General features: G+C 39.5%; 1 protein-coding gene across 3 annotated transcripts; it reads left to right on the top strand.

The window, feature by feature from the left end:
• The first annotated feature begins 781 nt into the window (after positions 1 to 781).
• LOC130176963 (anoctamin-1) lies at positions 782 to 19,762 on the top strand. Of its 3 annotated transcripts, XM_056388423.1 has the most exons (29): positions 782 to 954; positions 1,782 to 1,834; positions 4,623 to 4,795; positions 4,957 to 5,262; positions 7,144 to 7,239; positions 7,456 to 7,628; positions 8,010 to 8,064; positions 8,166 to 8,217; positions 8,350 to 8,405; positions 8,706 to 8,753; positions 9,349 to 9,413; positions 9,990 to 10,124; positions 10,226 to 10,386; positions 11,527 to 11,609; positions 12,036 to 12,047; positions 12,659 to 12,733; positions 12,893 to 12,949; positions 13,458 to 13,532; positions 14,044 to 14,245; positions 14,684 to 14,795; positions 14,899 to 14,956; positions 15,053 to 15,153; positions 15,260 to 15,423; positions 15,520 to 15,672; positions 15,947 to 15,999; positions 16,892 to 17,070; positions 17,327 to 17,432; positions 17,866 to 18,424; positions 18,555 to 19,762. In XM_056388423.1, the coding sequence occupies exons 3-29, from the start codon at positions 4,667 to 4,669 to the stop codon at positions 19,232 to 19,234; spliced, it is 3,945 nt and encodes a 1,314-aa protein (XP_056244398.1). In that variant the 5' UTR covers positions 782 to 954; positions 1,782 to 1,834; positions 4,623 to 4,666; the 3' UTR covers positions 19,235 to 19,762. The 3 variants fall into 3 exon arrangements, with proteins under 3 accessions (XP_056244398.1, XP_056244397.1, XP_056244399.1); XM_056388422.1 differs by lacking the exon at positions 1,782 to 1,834; XM_056388424.1 differs by lacking the exons at positions 1,782 to 1,834; positions 12,036 to 12,047.
• Positions 19,763 to 19,848: the final 86 nt, after the last annotated feature.

Genomic DNA, 19,848 nt, shown 5'->3' with positions numbered 1-19,848 from the left:
AACCAAGAACACACAAAAGTACAAAGGTACAAAAGTGCTTAAGTACAAATTTGACATACTTGTACTTGAGTGCATTTATTTCATGCTACTATACTTCTACTCCAATTTTTAGTCCACTACATTTATTTGACTACTGTTGTTACTAATTACTTTATAGATTAATGTTTTAAATACAAAATATATGATGATCTTACAAATACAATGCCCTGTAATGGATGAAACTATACAAACAGCATATGGCAATGTTAAAATTACCCCTACCTCAACCTCCTACAACACTTACACATGAGTAACAATCATTTACAAATGTATTTGTAATATTTAATAGCATAACATTAAGTTTTATATTACAATATTATTACTTTTACTTAAAGTATTCCACCACTGACAAATACTCAGGTACCTATTTTAATAATGGTAACTTCGTTTTTTTTGTCTTTTTTTTAATTGTTTTTTCTACTTTTGTTAATGTGTGGACTGAATAAATACATGATTGACAAAAACAAATAATTAACAATAAAATATATAATATAATACTATAGTAATATGAATCATATTTTCGGCTTTGTGAGATAATAAGCATTTATTTATTTATTTGTTTACGTATGCTTGCAGAGGGTAGGCGAGGTTCAGTTTCTGGTCCGGTATCGTCTGTAAGCTCTTAGACACGCAAACACACACACACACACACACACACACACACACACACACACACACACACGCACACGCACACGCACACACACCTACCTCCTGCAGCGGTAATGTGCATCACACCTTCCTTTCCTTCCGTATGGAACGGTCAGGGAATTAGCCGCCCTGTGCGCGCGCGTGCTAAGCCAGGGGTTCCGGGAACGCGCGCGGATTGTCCACCATCTCAGACCCTCGCCAGTCTGTGCACCTCGCGCGTCTTATCATCCATCTCCATAGCGAATAACTGATCCTCCACTGGCACTGGTGAGTACACTCTTTCACTTTTCTGTAAAGTGCAGTTTATTGAAGAAAGAAAACAACAACCAAAAGAAAAAGAAACTGCGCACTTGACCTTTATCGCTTTTCTTGTCTTGTTTATATTGCCTGCTGTCGGCTTTGGCAGCGTCTTTGAGCACTTTTGCCCTTATTTTTATTTGAAGTGGAGCTGCTTTTGTTTACGCTAGCTTACTCCATAAAGAAAGCTTGACCTTAACCGCTGCTTTTATTAGGCTGTTTAAATCCCCCGGTGACTGCAGCGGTGTGTGTCAGGGTGCTGAGGCTGTTTTTCCATCCGACCATCTGCGTGCACACAACTGTTGCGCCCATGAGCTTTTAATTAAACACATATTTGTCGCATAAGCTGCTCCTGACAACTGCCCGGGGATTAAATAGTCAGAATTGAAATGAATTAATTTGATGTCTGTGCTGTTGATGTTTTCGTCTTAAAAAATAAAAGCTTACAGACAGGTGAGGTGGTTAAAGTGAAAGTTTGGTGCAAGTCCGTTTGATTAGTCATAGAATTTCAAACTTAAGTGTTTGTTGTTTGTGTTTGTTTGAGTTGTTGGTTCCTCTTATGGCTTTAGAAAGGAGGAAGCAGCTGTTAAAATTAGCGATGTATAATCTGCTGTATTCCAGGAGAGACAGTATTAGACCGCTCCCCTGCTGCCCTCTGCCCCGTTAATGTTAGTGTGAGGGTGCAGCTGACCCTCCAGCCTCTGCTGTTGAGCTGTCAGCAAGCTTACATGCCTTTAAGCTCTGCGCTGAGACGCACACTTGGACTCATTTGCGCACTCCTGTTGTGCCTCCTCCAGGTTGAACAGGCAAGGAGGATATACATCTAAACCAAAAAATAAGTAATATCTAGGTAAGTGACCTACAAAAATGAATGAAACACAATATGGTATGTGTTGTCATAGACTAATATTGGAATATTTTTTTCCCCTGTATTGGTGCAAATGAGAAATTTGGGCAGAAGTTAATGAAAATGACCTCACTTATCTAATCTCCAATAAAATAGGTGGTATTTCTGTAATTGGCAGAAGTTCTGTGCACTTAAATGATCATGTTCCCCTTTCTTACGGAAAACTTTTCTACAAAAAAATTAAAAATTAAATAATAACACAAGACACTAGAAAAGTTGAATTGAATAAGACAAGTGTTGTGTGCTGCAAGAGAGTATAGACAATAAATAAGATAAGAAGTATCAGTCCAAAAAGTCTATGAATTTAGAATCATACCCATTGACCAAGAGTGCTGTTTTCTAGATCCTTTAAAACTGATCTAAAAGAAAAAAAAGTAAGACATGGTAGTCTATCACTGATGTTCTGCTAGAGGCTTAAAATCCATGCAAAATGTGTGTACATATTGATTATCATGAGCAGTATAAACAACTGCAGGAATATCAGCCATTGCGGAAAAGGCATCATGACTATTGAGCTAAGTAACTAACCACACGTGGAATATGCGGCTAACATCAGAACAGATAAAGAAACTCAGACCTCTTTATGTTTCTCCAAAACCACAGCAGCATTTATGGCGTAATTGTATAAGTGTAACTGAACAACAACAACAACAACCACAAGAAGTCAATAACATGTGATGATGGATCGTAAGTAGACATCATTTTGTTTTAAATTGGTCACATACCGAAACACTGAGAACCACTGATCTAAATATCACACTGTCCTGATGGATTAATATGTTACATAACATCTTTCTCACTTGTTGAACTGAAATTGAACTGACATTGTCTCCATTTCCATCTCAGCTCTGTGTTTGCCAACACATGGTAAACTGGGATTAACGTGGTTGTGTGTGTGCATATGTGTAAGGGGATTGACTGCCTCTGTATGTGCTGTAGGCTGTTTGGCTGTCTTTTGGCGTATTTGCATGTGTCATGGCTTTCCCCCGGTGTCTCACAACATGTACCTGGAATCCGTCCAGGGACCATTGTTGCATGCAACCCCCTCACACAATGACACATAAAGACGAGTGAATCCGTATAATACTTGTAATTAAAAGTTGATAACGTAATTGTTACGTATTTCAAAGTAACATTATAGGTGTCAAATATCAAGTGGCTTGAATGTGTGGCCTTCTTACCACCTGATCACTTAAGTGAATCAGGTATCAAACAGTATGATTAGTAAGAATCACAACACCGTGTCCATAACAATGTCTTTGTATTTATCCACTTTGAACAGAGAGACCACTTAGTTCACATTTTGCCATGTAAAAACTGCAACTGTGAAATTACAAATTGAGTAAGGTGTCTGTACCGTATGTAAAGTCCCTTTTCAAATGAATGAATTTTGTCACTAAAATATGGCAGATAATCTGTTCAAATTTGATATAAGTCAAAGAACTGAATTTCTAAGAGCATTGACAATCAGTCACAGATGAAGGAGTCAGCTGTAAAGTGTTAAATGGAAAGCAATAGTAGCTAACAAACATGAGATGACTACAAAAAGTGAAAGAAGTATCTTTAAATTTCAGAGCCCTTGTAAGGAAGCAGATTTAATGCGGCATTAGAGGTTTGCCAGAGCGTTTCAGTGACCAAAGCTCAGTCAAAAAATATCAAAATGTTCCTTAAAATAAACAAAAAACATGCGTACAGAAAAATCCATGCATACTGTTAACAGTATCATTATTTATTTCAGTTATTTCTGAGCTCAGGGAACAGTTGAATAGACTGAATTGCAAATATTAGGAAGGTTAGCTGTGTCATTTTCAAAAATGTTCCATTATTTTATGTCTGGAAGTCTGGGATACACATGTGCTTCTAGTAGTGAGACTTAACCACTCAAAACACTTAATCTCGAAGAATGAACCAAGTGACCAAATTACCCCAACAGATTGTAAACTGTGCCGTTTGGATTGCAGTGTGAGCTTAATCTGAGCCCACATTTTCAATTGGGTAAAAAAAGAGACGAGGCAGCTTAACTTTGTCTTCGATTTGATCTGTCAGTCTAAAACAGACATTACTCTGTGGTTTTTCACACATTATGTTTGACAGTAACATCAACCTAAAATTGATCTACAGTGTACATTTGAATTAAAAATCTGTTAATTAAAAAAAAAAATATATATATGGTAATTTAAATAGTAACTGTATTTTATAAGATACTATTTTATCTTATAAAATACAGTTACTATTTAGGCTCCCAACCTGGGGTTTCAATTTTTTTTCATTATTGCATTTCTTCCCTCATGATTATGACTTCATTGAGAGGAGAATTATGAGAACATTTCTAATAAACATACATTAACATGCCATAAATCATATTAGATTAGCAAAATAAAAAAAATAAAAATTATAATTGCAGAACATGCACATTTTTTTCCTAAATTTAACTTCATTGGGCGATCTCTTAGTTAGGAAAGCTCTAGTAACTATGAGATAATATCACATAGTAAATGAGTCATAAGAAAACTTTTAGGTTTTCCAAGTTGGATTGAAATTGTACTTCACAGAATTCTGTTTATTTTATAGGATTTTCTCTCCTGTTTGTTATTGGATCATTTTACATTTCAGGCCAATAAAAATTATTGAGAAAGAAAAATACATTAATTCTTAACAACTGATAGAAGTATGATGCCAGGTCATCCCGACCTCTGGATACTGAACTCCTGTTTTTCTTTTCATGTACCAGCAGAGGGATGAAACGGAAAAGAGCGTATACCTGTCACCACAGAAATGAGTGAGTCGTCGTCAGTTCACTCGGTGAAGCTTGTTTCGTTGGCCAGATCACTGTCTGGGCTTGGGCTCGACGCCGCCAATGGAGGCCCCATCAACCCCCCAGACACTGATGAGCCCCCTCTCCTGGTATGGTCTCCTCTGACTGTAAACACTCACATACTGTATCACAGTTTTCCCCTCCCTAAGCTGACACACGTTTGTCATGATCTTGCACTACAGTATTACCTAAGTTCCCTCCTTGTGACCCTCATCACTTAGCTCATTAATTACCTGTGTGTGTTTGTCAGGACTCTGGAATTGATCTAGGCCCTGGGCTTTTTTTCGCTGATGGCAAGAGAAAAGTGGACTATGTCCTTTGCTACAAATATAAGAAAAGGCTGGCATCCAAGGCACGCCTTTCCATTGCATCCAATGGGAGTATACCAATACAAATACCAGGCCACTGGGACACAGAAGCAGAGTCTGGGGAGACAGGTGCACCTGCAGGAGATGCGGAGGTGCCAATGCTGTCTGAGGAGGAGAAGGCTTTAATGAGGGAGGAGTTTGAGGCAGGACTACTGGAAGCTGGACTACAGATAGAACGTGATAAAGAGGTGTGTATCTGCTGTTACAGTGCTTTCACTATGATTAATTTTTCATCTGCTACACACTCCTATAAACATTTATGGGTCAGAGCCATCCTTAAGTGATGTGACCTCAAATCCTCTCATTGGACGGCTGCCAAACAGGTTGAGGATAAGACTCAGCTTGTCCCTTACAGCTAGAGGACATGCCTGCACTCCAATTAAAGAGAGAACTTATTAATATCAGGGGCCAATATGGTAATAATAATAAAAACAATATTACCAATGTTGCATGTCTCTTGTCATGTACTGTACAGAATTCCTTTTGTGTACTCTATGTGTGTGTGTGTGTGTGTGTGTGTGTGTGTGTGTGTGTGTGTGTGTGGGTGGGTGTGTGTGTGTGTGGGTGGGTGGTCCGTAAACTTGGAGCCCACTATACTTATGGGTCCAACAGCTTTGTCTGTGCCAAAATGCTTGACCTCACAAGTTTAAATGCCTATTTGAGGGTCAAGACTTGGTTTTAGGGTCAGGGTTAGAACAGACTTAGGTTGGGGTTAGGGTAAGACATTCACTTGTGATGGTTAAAGTTAGGGGCTAGGGAGTTCGTTATCTCAAATATATTCAAACAAGGATGTGTGTGTGTGTGTGTGTGTGTGTGTGTGTGTGTGTGTGTGTGTTTGTGTGTGTGTGTGTGAAACACTTGCGTGTTAAATCAGCTGCTGTTTTGGTTGAGGATTAAGACTGCTGACCGTAAGTGTGAAGCCAAAGGCCAGATTATAGGGCCCTATTAGAGAGTGATCCACTACTCGGAAGTGTGTATGCTGGCACATGAATGTATATCGAGCACGATTGGTGAGGAAGGATGTGCTCTTTGGTCACTGTGTACTGTATCAGTGTGTATTTCTGTAACAGTCTGTCTGTGGCTGGCGTTTTGAAAACTGAACAGTGAAGGATTTATTTGAAAATGTAACACTGTGGATCAGGGAATGAGTACCCTCAGTTGTGTTGTTGGTGTAGGCTATAACATGAGTGAATCTTCACTAGTTTTCCTCATAATGGTGCAAATAATTTTTGCAATTTCATTTTGCAGCCTAACTGTGGAAATAATCTCCCTCACTGTGCTAAAACAATATAGAATCATTTGATTAAATAGCACCTCTTATAAATGACCTTGCAGTGATTTTATTTTTCATTATACTTTATACTTTTTTGTTAACTATAATTTCTTATGAGGAGCTTTACAGTAGTGCAAAGTCTGGTGACTTTGAACAGGCTGTAATAGATTTTAATGCTGAAAAATTGCTGGTAAATGTCTGTTAAAACACAACATTAGAAGTGTAGCAGGTGCTGTTTGAGCCTGTGCAGTTGTATCTGCCCTGCACTGAGGGCATTACAGTAATTGCATGGACAGGTTTTAATTCAGTGGTCCACAGGCTCGGTAATAGCTTTTCACTTTTGACATTATCAGAATCTATAATTGCAGACACTGTGGTGGCTTTCAGATGCCTTTCCCGACAGTTAATGATTTACTGCTCTCATTTTCTGTACTTTGCAGGATTGGGAGGTTCTGGGCTTGAAATAATGGGATTTCCTACAAAACATCCTCATTGTAACACAAAGTAGCATACTTACAGGTTTAAAGAGGGCTCATCTGGCTGCATCACGACAAGTAGCACAAGCAATTAAGTGCAAAGAGGAAGAGAGTGAATAAGACAGACACACAGTTAATCTGTCCATATAGCCCTGCGGTGATAATGTTGAAACATTTTTTTTTCAGTCTTAATTCAGATCTAATTTGACATGTATGCAGTGGTCGATGTGATGAAGTGATGTATATAGTGTTTCTTATGTTATGTGTCTTATGTTTGTCACATTTCTCATTTATCTGTGTATTAATGTGTTTACGTGCAGAGGTCAAACGGCATAGGGTTTATTCGGCTGCACATCCCATGGCCAATACTGAGTCGAGAGGCAGAGCTTCAGAAGATCAAAGTTGCTGTGAAAAAGGTCAGCAGTTTAACACAGTCATTTACACACTGGTCATTGATATTATAGTTATATAGAACATATTTGTGGCTATTTGCAGAAGATTCATTTTGGGTGCATATCACAATCAACAATTTTTTGACTGAGCGGTTGTATGTCACAGATATGTGTGGTACAGTAAACATAACAATTGTGGATTTGATCAAAATGTTTTGCATGCATGTTTTTTTTGAGCAGAAATGTGAATTGCGGAAACGGACTGGCATTGCTGGGATGTGTGATTCCATTATGACCAAAGTCAACACGCCGTTTCAGCCAGACGTCCCTGACTTTGACGTCCACAGAGACTCACAGACACACATCCATTTCAAAACCCTCAAACACCCTTTTATCAGAGACAAGCTCCACCTGTGAGTACCTACTCTGTCACACTCACATGTATCAAAAAACTAACCCACTTTAGGAGTCGCCCTTGGCTGGGGACACGCATGTGCTTTAGCCCAGTTATGGTTTGTGATTTAGATAACACCCTAATATCTAAATCACCTGCAGGCTGCATGCTTTTATCGTCCTTATCATAACATGGTGCAGCTCTCACGGAAATTGAACTTTTATTGTTTACACCACTGAAATGGAAATTGTGTAATCTGTGTGCTACTCTGGCATTAAAATAAACGAAAGTGAGAGTTACCAAAGGTGCAGGGTTGAACATTGATCCCAGCACACATGAATCCCACAGGTCTATTGTTAACACATTTGTTTTTGTGACTCTGTCTTGGCATTTCCTGCAGGTATGACATCAAATCAACAGAAACCTTGTTTGATAATGCAACACGCAGCAGAATAGTGAGTCCAGAAACACATATCTTCTAATTTAATTTGCGATTTTGTTGATGTTTTGCGTATACATATTTGAGTTCACATACCTATGCTATGTTTGCTTCTAGGTGGCTGAGATTATTTCACGCATTACCTGCAGACACACTTGCCAAACCACTGGTGAGATCTAACTTTTTTTTTTTCTAAAACTGTTCAAATGCATGCTGTCAGTCCAGTTTCATCCATATGCCAGCGGTCACAAAGATGACTGTATCCATGACATTGTGTTACACTCCCTCTTTGTGTCACAAGGCATCAACTCATTATTGGCTCGGGGTGTCTATGACTCTGCCTTCCCTCTGCATGATGTGAGTATTGCAAAAATAGCAGTATCATTGAACACTGTGGAAGTGTTTGTGCTGAAAACTCTTTGAAAAATGCATTTATTAAGGTTTCATCTTCTGTACATATATTCTGTATCATATAGGACAGGTTAGTAAATATATTTACAGTTGGGGGACATTTATGGGGATAAATGTATCTGAAAAAGTCTAATTGAACAAAATATTCCAATATAACTCTTATCTGCAATTATGCATATTCAGAAAATATGACATACTGTAAGGCAATATATCTCATGTAAAGAGGTGATACATTTTTTTTTTCAGGGGTCGTTCACAAGGAGAGGAGGGAAAGATCAGCGAAATGACAGACAGGTGAGTTGAGTGGCGTTGACATGTGATGAGAAAATGTTTGCAATCTACACTTCTTACTGGAGTCACTGGAGATGATACGATTCATGCTTCTTGACAGAGGAAAAAGCTACACTGCCTTAAGCCTGATTAAAACGCCCTGATTTGGCTGTTACCAGTGATTTTCATCTTCTAGTATGTGTTTTTTCAGGGTTCAAATCAGACCAGTCAGACCTGTTACAAATACATCAGAAGGGTTTAATCTTTTTACAACCACAAACTAGACAAAATGGGATATGAAAGCGTAGTTTCAGCTGTTTAAAACTGTAATATTTATTATCTAGAAGTCGAGTATGCTGAAGTCATCAAATGTGTGATGATGATTTTTTCAACCTTGTTTAATTAAATGTCATTGTAACCAACCCAGCAGCTATGTTTGTGAAAGTGTCTTGCTGAGCTTTTGACTTTCAGACTAATTTAATAGCATTCAACAAATAAAAATATTATACATTTGAGAATATGTATTTCACTTATACAATATTCATGTATAAATTAGTGTTAACTGCATATATATATATTATAAACAGATAATTTACTCTTGTCATCTGGTTTCATTCAGCTCCTGCATGATGAATGGGCTAACTATGGAGTCATGCATAAATACCAGCCCGTGGACCTGATCAGGTACTGAGCAATCAAAAATCAAGTCTATAAGCTGTAGTTTGAAACTGCATCTTTCAGTATAGCTGCTAATACAAAACTGACTGAACCAACATACTGATGATTTTGCTGTTCAAGAGGTACCAGTGGGGCTAAGTATGTGAAGTTTATCCTAATGATGATGCCAGAGAAAAGGCCATTGGGTTATTATATTCTCAGGTGCACCACTGGACCAAGAATATTTCAGGGAAGTCCTTTATATTAAATAAATGATTCATGATGTGTAAATTTAACATTTTGACCTGAGAGAGGTTCAAATTGAAAGCTTGTAGAGTGTCTGAAATGGAAAGGATGTGTCCTCTGAGGAACATAAAAGTATTCAGTAAAGCCTGACAGTCTGGTCTTTTGATTTTGACATTCCTTAGACCTTTAGTTTATTCTCTGAAAGCCATGAATTGCAAAGCTTAGTTCTTAGAAAATAATCCATGACTTTGGAGAGACCATACTGGTCTGAAGTGTCAGGATAGGATTAGTGAAAATGTAAATCTGTAAACCTGTAAACCCTGGCAGCTAGATGATACACTGCCTTTATTTTACCAGGAAATACTTTGGAGAGCAGATCGGGTTGTATTTTGCCTGGTTGGGTGTTTATACTCAGCTACTCATCCCTCCCTCTGTACTGGGCATCATTGTCTTCCTGTATGGCATATTCACTGTAGATACCAATGTGCCAAGGTAGGAAGACATACACTCATTCAATTTATGTATGCAATATTAAAAGTACTTACATGTGATTATATTAATCTCTGAGTTGTTTTTGCACATGTTTATTTCAGTCAGGAGACTTGTGATGATAACCTGAACATCACCATGTGTCCACTGTGTGATGGAGTATGTGACTACTGGCATCTGAGTTCAGTGTGCTCATTGGCCCGAGCTTCATACCTGTTTGACAATGGAGCCACCGTCCTCTTTGCTATATTCATGTCTCTGTGGGGTAACTATACATTCTAATACACTTTCCTGATAATGATGCAGCTGGTTTGATTACATCTGTTTTAATTAAAATCATGACATTCATAACAATCATGCATAAATTCAGTACAGTAAATTTACATATACAGTAAGTCCTCAAAATTGTAGCTCTAGTACTAGAAACAGTGCTAAATACAAATGAAGTCCTGTATGGCATTATTAATGCACATACCAACAGTTTCTCCTCCGAGAGCACCTCCTCTCTTGACACCTCCAACACCGTAACATAACTAGCACTTACAATGCACTTCTTTACCTGATCTTCCTGCACTTCACTTTATTGAATAGGTTTAGTACTTCGTACTTATACCAAGGTCTCCTACAGCACTGAAGCTTTAGTGTTGTCCCTCACTGGTATGTCACTTTGGATTAAAGTGTCTGCCAAATGGGTAAATGTAAATGTCTAAGTGGGGATTTACAGTATATTGATCTTTTATTGCTGTAATGATGGAGGAATTACTGCTCATCTATCTGAGTAGGATGACAGATTTATAGCAACAAGGTAATACTGCATGGTCAGGCTAATGTCCTTCAGTGTATGCTGATGCATGATGCATGATTGGAGTGAGTGAAACAGCACTGACTAAACAGTGTTGGTGTAACCATGAGAATTACTGATTGTAATCACTGTATTTAAGACAGCATGTAAATGTACTGCCATCCATCTTTGAGGTGGCTCATGTTCATAGGGTTTCTAGTGGGCTTATTCTGGGCCTGTTCTGATGTAAATACTAAGTGGTAACTAACTAGCTAACTAACTAGTACTACCTGGTATATTACTTACATTTGTCCAATTCCCAATGTTTAATTTTCTGTTATGTAAACATTACTGTATTAAAATGTCTAGGTTATTTTTTAATCTCTATTGAACGAGATATACAGACTAACAATTCTTTCATAAATAAAATTTCTGTTGCACCACATTTCATAAGCTCCAGATTCACCACGACAGCTGCTGAGCAAGGACTAGTTCCTTTTTCTCTCCTGCTAAAACATTATTGTACAGTATAGGAATTTCTGGATTAGTCATACATTGTTTAAAATGTCTGGGTCTTTTTAAAGCTGGTGATTTTTAACATTCCTTCTGTGCAACTTCTTGCAGCTGCCTGTTTCCTCGAGCACTGGAAAAGGCGACAGATGTGTTTGAAACATACCTGGGACCTGACAAGCTTGGAGGATGAAGAGGTAGAATAAATAGATTCAAGAATACTGTGCGCACACATAGTGTACAATAAATACAATACAATACAATATCATATTGTTTATTAAAGTGCCAAGTCAGTCAGGGTGAGAGTGTTAACCTCATGGCCCGGGTCAATCATGATGACAGTTGTGGTTTGCCTCGCTGATTATCATTTGTCTCAAAGCAGTGGCCTCCCCCTAACACACATATACACATATACACATTGTCACCCATGTATACATACATTATCACGACTCCTTAACCCTGTAAAGGACTGTAATGGGATTGGTCTGTTCTAAGAGCAGTGCAGTTGATGGATAAGATGACGCAGCAGGGTCGCAACATAAACACTTACAGCCTAACACAACTCGTACTCCCTCTCTCTCTGTTTCTCCCTTTTATTTTATTTGTGTCTTTGCTGCCTGTAGGAGCGAGTCCAGGTGAGCAAGTTTCTATTAAATGTAACCACACTGAAGTCAAGAGCAGAATCAGAATCTGGGTTGAGATGCTGTATCATTTTATTTTGTTTGTTTTTTTAGTGGATTGGTATTAATTGGAATATTTATAATTGGTTGAAAATTGGACAATGCATATTTAAATTAAATTTAAATTAATTAAATTATCTTCTTATGTTATAAAAATACAAAACATTCAGGATATTATTAATTAGCAGCTTGTTTCTCTTCACTTTGTATTAGGGAAGCATATTCTGAACTGTCCATGAGAAAACCTTGTTGCATCTGAGCTGTGATGAATCAGTTAAAAATTGGATTGGATTTTAAAGTTCAACTTAAAATCATTGCCAAATAGCATCATATTTTGAGGGTAGAACCGAGAACAGGGCCTGCTGTGAAAGCTACAGATATGTATATAATCTGAACCCATGCCATGCAACAGCCATCAAAAATACCACAGAATATAGCTACATCGTGTGGATTTGTAGCTTAAAGTTAATGTGGGACAGTCACTTCACAGTCACAGTGTGATACAATGGTGATATTTTGTGGTGCACTCCCATTGGCTTTAACAACTGTGTGCTGGTTTGTGGCAGGAGGAGATGAGGCCTGAATATGAAGAAGCTTTACAGGAGAAAAAAGCTAAGATGAAAGCAGAGTCTAAGAAGAAGGTATTGTGTGTGTGTGTGTGTGTGTGTGTGTGTGTGTGTGTGTGTGTGTGTGTGTGTGTGTGTGTGTGTGTGTGTGTGTGTCAGATGCAGTTTTCTGATTTGTAGCACAGACTTCACACATAGTTAAATTGACTGAAATTTTTCTCGCTCTGTTTGCAGTCGACTCAAGCTGTAGATGGTGCAGATGGAGAAACCGACCAGATGCTGGCCTCCCAGGTATCACTGCACTGCTCTGTGTGATAGGACATTAGGTGGACAGAGTTGCTGGGAGGGGTGAAGAGGGCAGAGCTGTCATACTGAGAGGATTTAAACTTTCCACATAGTGATTGTGAACACAGATCTCACTTCTTCAATTACACAACACTCAGTGAAGGCAAACAAAATGCTGCTATACATGCAAATATTGCCGTCCGTCTACAAAAACGTTATTAGTGACTAACTGGAAGTGTATGAGTTTATGTTGATGCATAAAGAGGAAACCCCCCTCATCTGCTGTGTGTGGTTGAGTCCAAAGCTGCTTACCTGCCTGAGATTAGCCCAGATTACTGATGGAGAGAGAAGGGGGGGAGGGAGAGGAGGAAGGGGAGGGGATTTCTGTCCTTTCAGATGGCATGGCATGCACCTGCCAGACAGAAAACATAATGTGTGTGTGCAGAACATGTGCTCAGCATTATCGCATATATCAATATGTTTACCCAAATAACATACATGTTTTTCTTGACAGCAAGAGCCAGAGGCTTTGGACATTGAGGATCACCTGTCAGGTTACCTCATCAATGTGTCCACCTTACTACTGCTGGTACTGCATTTATATTCTGCTCATGTTCTCACCTTTCTAACCTTTCTAACCTCTGTCTGCCTCCTTGTGATCTTATAACGCTAACAATATTATTGTCATTCTTATGAGGATGTCAGGCAATTAACAGAAACAGTTTGATAGTTTTTATCTGTCTAGATAATACTTGCCAGTTTATATACATAAATATTTTATTTATCTACATGAGTTCCTCATTGTTTTCCATATTAATTCCTCATCACTCAACAGTGTCTAGACTAGTGATCCTAATTTATTACTCACAAAAGTTTCTATTGTGTCAGTCAGGTCACTTTATTATAGACATTTAAGTCCAATCAAAAATTACAGAATGTTAAAACAATGATAACAATAAAAGAAAAAAGAAATCAATAGATAAGAAGTGGAAAAGGATAAAAAATAGATATTTATATTTACCAAATATTAAAAATCATCCTAAAGACAGGAGTCTCTAACCTTTTCATAATGTGTGTGCATGTGTCCTGTGTGTGTTCAGATCTTCGTGACCTTCTCTGCAGTGTTTGGGGTGGCAGTTTACCGTATCTGCATGTTAAGTGTGTGGTCCGTGAACCCTGATCCTGAAGCCAAGGCCAGCGTAAGGATGACCGTCACCACCACAGGCATCATCCTCAACATGCTGGTCGTTCTAGTGTTGGAGGAGGTTTATGGAGCAATCGCTGTGTGGCTGACTGAATTGGGTATTGTATTTAATTGTGTTACAAAGTAAAGCATTAGATTGGAATTCCTTACAACTGATTATGTTAGCTGCAACAAATGTTGCGCTGGGTAAAATGTGTCGGTGTCTGTACCATAAAGGAGAAAATGCTGAATATAGGCAACAGCAACACACAAATTCAGGACCAAAAAGATATGAAGGTTATCATTCCACCATTTCTTTATACCCCTTGCATAAGTTTGCAGAATACGTTGAAGTGACATTTTACATAAGATACCTTCAATTCTGGAAGTTGTATTACTTTACTTTGCCCATTATCATCTTAAACCTAGTGATTTTGTTTTTATAATAATTCTGTCATTTCCTTTTAAAAATAAACTTTTCACTCATTGTGAGTGAAACACACCATCGAGAGCAAGTGTCCAACATGACCTGATGATGTTTTTCTTCTTTCCATCAGAACTCCCTAAGACAAAGGAAGAGTTTGAAGAGAGGCTGATCTTCAAGTCTTTCTTTCTCAAATCTATGAACGCCTTTGCACCTATTTTCTATGTGGCCTTCTTCAAGGGCAGGTGTGTAGTTTTTTTTTTTTTTTTCATTTTTCTTTCTTGACTCACCTCTAACGAGTCTTTCTCTTTATTCCTTGTCATGTGACTTGGCCTTCCTTTCCTGCAGGTTTGCTGGGCGGCCTGGCGATTATGTTTACGTATTTGGAGACTATCGCATGGAGGAAGTAGGTTCATGTTACACACATTAGTCGTTATTATGAGAATGTGTGTGTGTGTATGTGCAACTATTCTTGAGTAAATGTGTGTTTTCTATTCCACAGTGTGCTCCTCCAGGCTGCCTCATCGAACTTTGCATCCAGCTCAGCATGATCATGCTTGGAAAGCAGCTTATTCAAAACAATGTGTTTGAGGTTCTCATACCGTACGTCTTTTTTTGTTCATATTTTTTTTTCCATTTACCAAACTTTTCACACCGTGATGTCTTTGCTCTGACTCTATCCTCTGTCCTTTATGTATTGTTTTTGCAGTAAGTTGAAAAAGATGTACAGAACAATACAGGAAGAAAAGGGAAAGAAAAGAGCAGGAGAAGATGAGGAGAATGAAACAGAGGAGAAGAGACCAAAACAACAATTTGATAAAGATTTCACCCTTGAACCCTTTGAAGGCGTCAGCCCAGAATACATGGAAATGAGTGAGTCTCTTTTAGCATCTTGCTCACCTACCACTGCAATCACACAATGTCATTTTTTTTAAAACTATCTGTGCATGTATGTGTTCATATTTACAGTAATCCAGTACGGCTTCGTGTCTCTGTTCGTGGCCTCCTTCCCACTGGCACCAGCGTTTGCTCTGCTCAATAACGTCATCGAGATTCGCCTCGATGCTGCAAAATTTGTCACTGAGATCCGGCGGCCAGATGCTGTGAGGTGTAAAGACATAGGTATAGATCACACACGAGAGCATGTCCACTCTGTCCGTCTCTGTGTGAATGTGAGATAAGCAATGATTGAACTTTTAATCACTTTCTTTTCCTTTACTCCACTCTGCCCCTCCATTTCTGTCTCTTTGTCTCCGTGTCTGTCCGTCTGTCTGTCATGTTCCTTTGCACAAATACACACACACACACACACACACACACACCATACACATGCACACATGGATGGACACACTTCCCTTTCCCTCTCTGTCTTTTTTCATGCACATGCTCTCTCCAGGGATTTGGTACAACATTCTCTGTGGGATCAGCAAGTTCTCTGTCATTACCAATGTAAGTGTGTGTGTGTGAGTGTGTGTGTGACTGGCAGAGAAGGTTTCACTAAACACTTTACAAACAATTTAAACACAAACAATTTACTCATCATTAATGCTGACATTTCTGTGAGGTTGATGTTTCTTTGGAATAAAATTTTTATCTTTTTTTCATTTAAATAAAAACATGTTTATTATATTTATATATCAGCATCTCTTATAGCCATGTTTACAAGCTGCTCTATAGTGCTGGGAGTGGGCAAAAATTCCACAGCGTATAAATCAATGTCTCACACGGTTGTCAGGCTAAGGCAGTTAGCTGTTTCCTGTTATGTAAAACTGATGAAATTCATCGTCTGCAAATCAGTCAACATACTGAACTCACGAAAACTGATAAAGAACAAGAGAAAAAAAATTCATGGCCCAAACCCAATACGTGTTAAAGCACTCAGCATGTTCTCTGTCAGGAAGCGAGACTTAACACAATAATGTGTGGCCCAATGGATAATTATGGAAATAACTGTTACACGGGTCAGACATGAATTTCTTACTCTCAGGATGACATGTAACAAATTGAAATAGCTGAGCTGTTAATGCCACCATTAATTCAGTGTAAATGTTGAGACACCAAACAGAAACCCATCTTTAGATTTCTTTTGGTTTGATCCCTCGGTAGTTCGACTGTATCACAACAGAGATGAGAGAAATCACAAAAATGTTACTGACAGCTAGATAATGTTATTGATGTTAGATTATTTGTCTGAATGCGGGTATAGCCTATTTAACTGGGTAACGTTGTTAATGAGTTGATGTGCCAGGAGTAACAAGGACATGGTTATGTGATATATCTGCAATAATAGGGTTAGGGCTAGTACAGTTTTGTCATTTCCATCCCTTGTGTATCTCCTCAGGCGTTCGTCATCTCCTTCACGTCAGAGTTTGTTCCACGAATGGTTTACCAGTACATGTACAGTGTAAATGGCACTATGAATGGCTACACAGAGCACTCACTGTCCTACTTCAATGTCAGCAACTTCGCACCAGGCACCGCACCCACCACCACCCTCATCACCGGAGTCTCTATGTGCAGGTCAGAGTGACTCCCTTAACCTTGACGTATCTGGATCACCCTGTAAGTCCTTGAGCCCAGCAGCTTAACTCTTACTTTACCTAAATCCCGAACTTGTCTGGAGTTTTCACAAACTGTAAAATGTGACATTTATAGCAAGGATTTCCAGAGGAAAATCTTTTTAGGAATTAACAGATTTTTTCTGATCTGTAATCACATAAGTTCAGGCTGTCCTAAGGTTATCCTTGCTAATACTCATCCTGTCTGTGTTTTTCAGGTATAAGGACTACAGAGACCCTCCATGGGCAACAGATGCCTATACCTTCTCTAAACAGTACTGGTCTGTCCTGGCGGCAAAGCTGGCCTTTGTAATATTCTTCCAGGTAAGAAAATGTTGAAAACATGAAAACATTTACATTTGTGGCTTTGTTGATGTCTGTCTAAAAATGGTGGTGGTGTCCCAAGTCTTTATTGAACACCTTTATATTTGCTATGTGGCTTTCTTCAGTGGTTTTAAGCCCCAATGTCTCTGTAAACAAAGATTATTTTGCCTCATACATTCTTTACCACTGTCTCTCTTTATGGCTGACAAATATAATATCACAGATTAGAGAAGAAGCACTGATCTATCTTTTTCTCTCCATCATCTCTCCCGATCCAATAGCAGTGCTCATAGCAGCGCAGATATTGAACCTATAAAACCAAGAAATGTTTTTTCTACAACAATAAAAAAGAAATCATAGATTATTGTGCAACCATAGCAGCAATGAACTCCAAGCATACTCTTTACATAGCAAGTTGTCTTTTTCCCTACAGAACCTTGCCATGTTCCTCAGCATGTTGGTTGCCTGGATGATCCCAGACGTACCACGGTCTCTGCGGGAACAGCTGAAGAAAGACAACATGATGCTGATGGAGTTTCTGCTGAATCAAGACCAAGAAGCACGTGCCAAATCTCACTCCCCAAAATGCTCCATCCCCCGTTTCCCTGCCCGCATAGACATTGTGGTGGAGGCACCACCAGAAGAGCAAGAGGAGCAACAAATGGAGGAGGAAGAAGAAGTGCTTGAGGTCAATTTGGATGAACCCAGAACAACCAGTGACAGTGATCCGGAGGTTGGGAAGGCACTTGAAGAAGTTGAAGAAAATGGACAAATACAGCGAGAAGGTGAAGGAGAAGATGAGGGTGGAGAGGTAGAAGCGGAAAAAGATGGAGAAGTAAATGAAGGTGATGGAAAGGTGGATAATGAGGAAGAGGGAGGAAAAGAAAATGAGGAAGGAGGACAAAGAAAGGAAGAAGAAAATGAAGGGAAGGCAGATGAGAAGAATTTAAATGTTGATCTGGACGCCTTCATGAACGAGCTGGGCCTGTTAGGTGAGAGGATAAACTTCATCATAACTCATCAGCTATGTTCTCTTTGATCTGCTCCAATTTTAAGATCAAGTTAAGTGTGTCTTTTTTGTGTCTTGTTAATAATTCTTCTTCTTCTTTTCTTGTCATGTAGATGAGGAACCCTCATCGAGCACAGCTAGGGAGACAGAGCTTCCCCGCTCAGACTCCAAACAGGAATACCAGAAGGAGAAGGAACCTCCATCACATCCATCATCTAAAAGAAGCTCATTCGAAAGTCTGAGGGGCTCCAGGGCAGAAATTACAACATCAGATACTGACACTAGGCTCTTCTCACTAATTGCCCCTCCTCCTAGAGAGCCAGTCTCAAGGGCAAAGGCCCGTTGCTCAACCCTGCCTTCCCGCCACAAAGGGGCTGAGGCTTGTTACAGCCTGCCACGGCCCAGCCACTCCACCAGCCTCACGAGGTTTCAGCAGGCGGCCACACTCACTCCTCTGATTCCCCTGGGGTCGAAATTAACATCTTCACCCAGCCCATTCTCTCCCCCACACACACCGGTGTCACCTTCATCTCCACATCCCACACAAACCCCTTCGGTCAACCCCGAGTCCACGCAGCCCAAAGCCCCCAGTGAACTATTCGCGCTGAAAGGCCCTCCGACCCAACAGCCACGCTCCAGGGGCAAAGCCCGGTGCTCCACCTTGCCTCCACGACAAAGAGCCCCCGGACCTGAGGAGCACTCCACCAAGCCTAGCCACTCCACCAGTTTTACAAAGCTGGGAGACCACATCCCCCCTTCCCCCAGTGAACTGAAGCGCAACACACCAGTATGAGGAGAGCTGGAAGGCAAGGCAAAGGGACACAGAGTGACAGAGGGAGGGGTAGGGCTATCCAGATTAGCCTCTCCTGTCTGTGCCTGGAGCCTCACCCCTAAAGAGAGACCATCCAGATCAACTGAACCTCCTTTTTATCCTCTTAATCTTCACAGAGATGTTTATACCGCTCAGTGGTTTAGGGCTGATCCCGACGAGGGAAGTGCTGGACAACTCAGAGAAAGACTGTTTTGTAACTCTGCTTGCCATGCCCGAGAAAAATACCACTGGAACGTTAACTCTTTCTATTCTTTTTTTTTTTTTGGGTTGTTTTTTTGTTGGTTTGTTTTTGCCCACAGCCACAGCTCAATAGCTACCGCTCCTCTGTTATTTTCAGTCCCACACATGCAGCAGTGCTGGAATATGGTGAGGAATATGGAAATGTATTAGTAGTATCAACACTTATGCTTGTAGATCTACTGTTTATTTTTAGAGGTTTTGATATATAAAAAAATGTAAAATTATAATAAAAGAAGGACATATTTTTGATATCTGTTTTTCCTTCTGAACTCTCAAGGTCATGGGGGTGGACCTGTTATGTTGCATTTCAGTCTTGTTTCCTTTGCCACAAGGAC

Source organism: Seriola aureovittata, chromosome 10 (assembly GCF_021018895.1).
Source record: "Seriola aureovittata isolate HTS-2021-v1 ecotype China chromosome 10, ASM2101889v1, whole genome shotgun sequence".
Taxonomy (NCBI): Eukaryota; Metazoa; Chordata; class Actinopteri; order Carangiformes; family Carangidae; genus Seriola; species Seriola aureovittata.
This window is presented reverse-complemented; position numbering and strand designations above follow the sequence as displayed.

What these genes read in the sequence shown, in the direction of transcription:
- LOC130176963 (XM_056388422.1), top strand. Translation starts at nt 4,667, where the DNA reads ATGAGTGAGTCGTCGTCAGTTCACTCGGTGAAGCTTGTTTCGTTGGCC. An exon ending in AGATAGAACGTGATAAAGAG is followed by an intron (nt 5,263 to 7,143) that starts GTGTGTATCTGC and finishes GTTTACGTGCAG; the next exon opens with AGGTCAAACGGCATAGGGTT. An exon ending in TGTGTGGCTGACTGAATTGG is followed by an intron (nt 14,246 to 14,683) that starts GTATTGTATTTA and finishes TCTTTCCATCAG; the next exon opens with AACTCCCTAAGACAAAGGAA.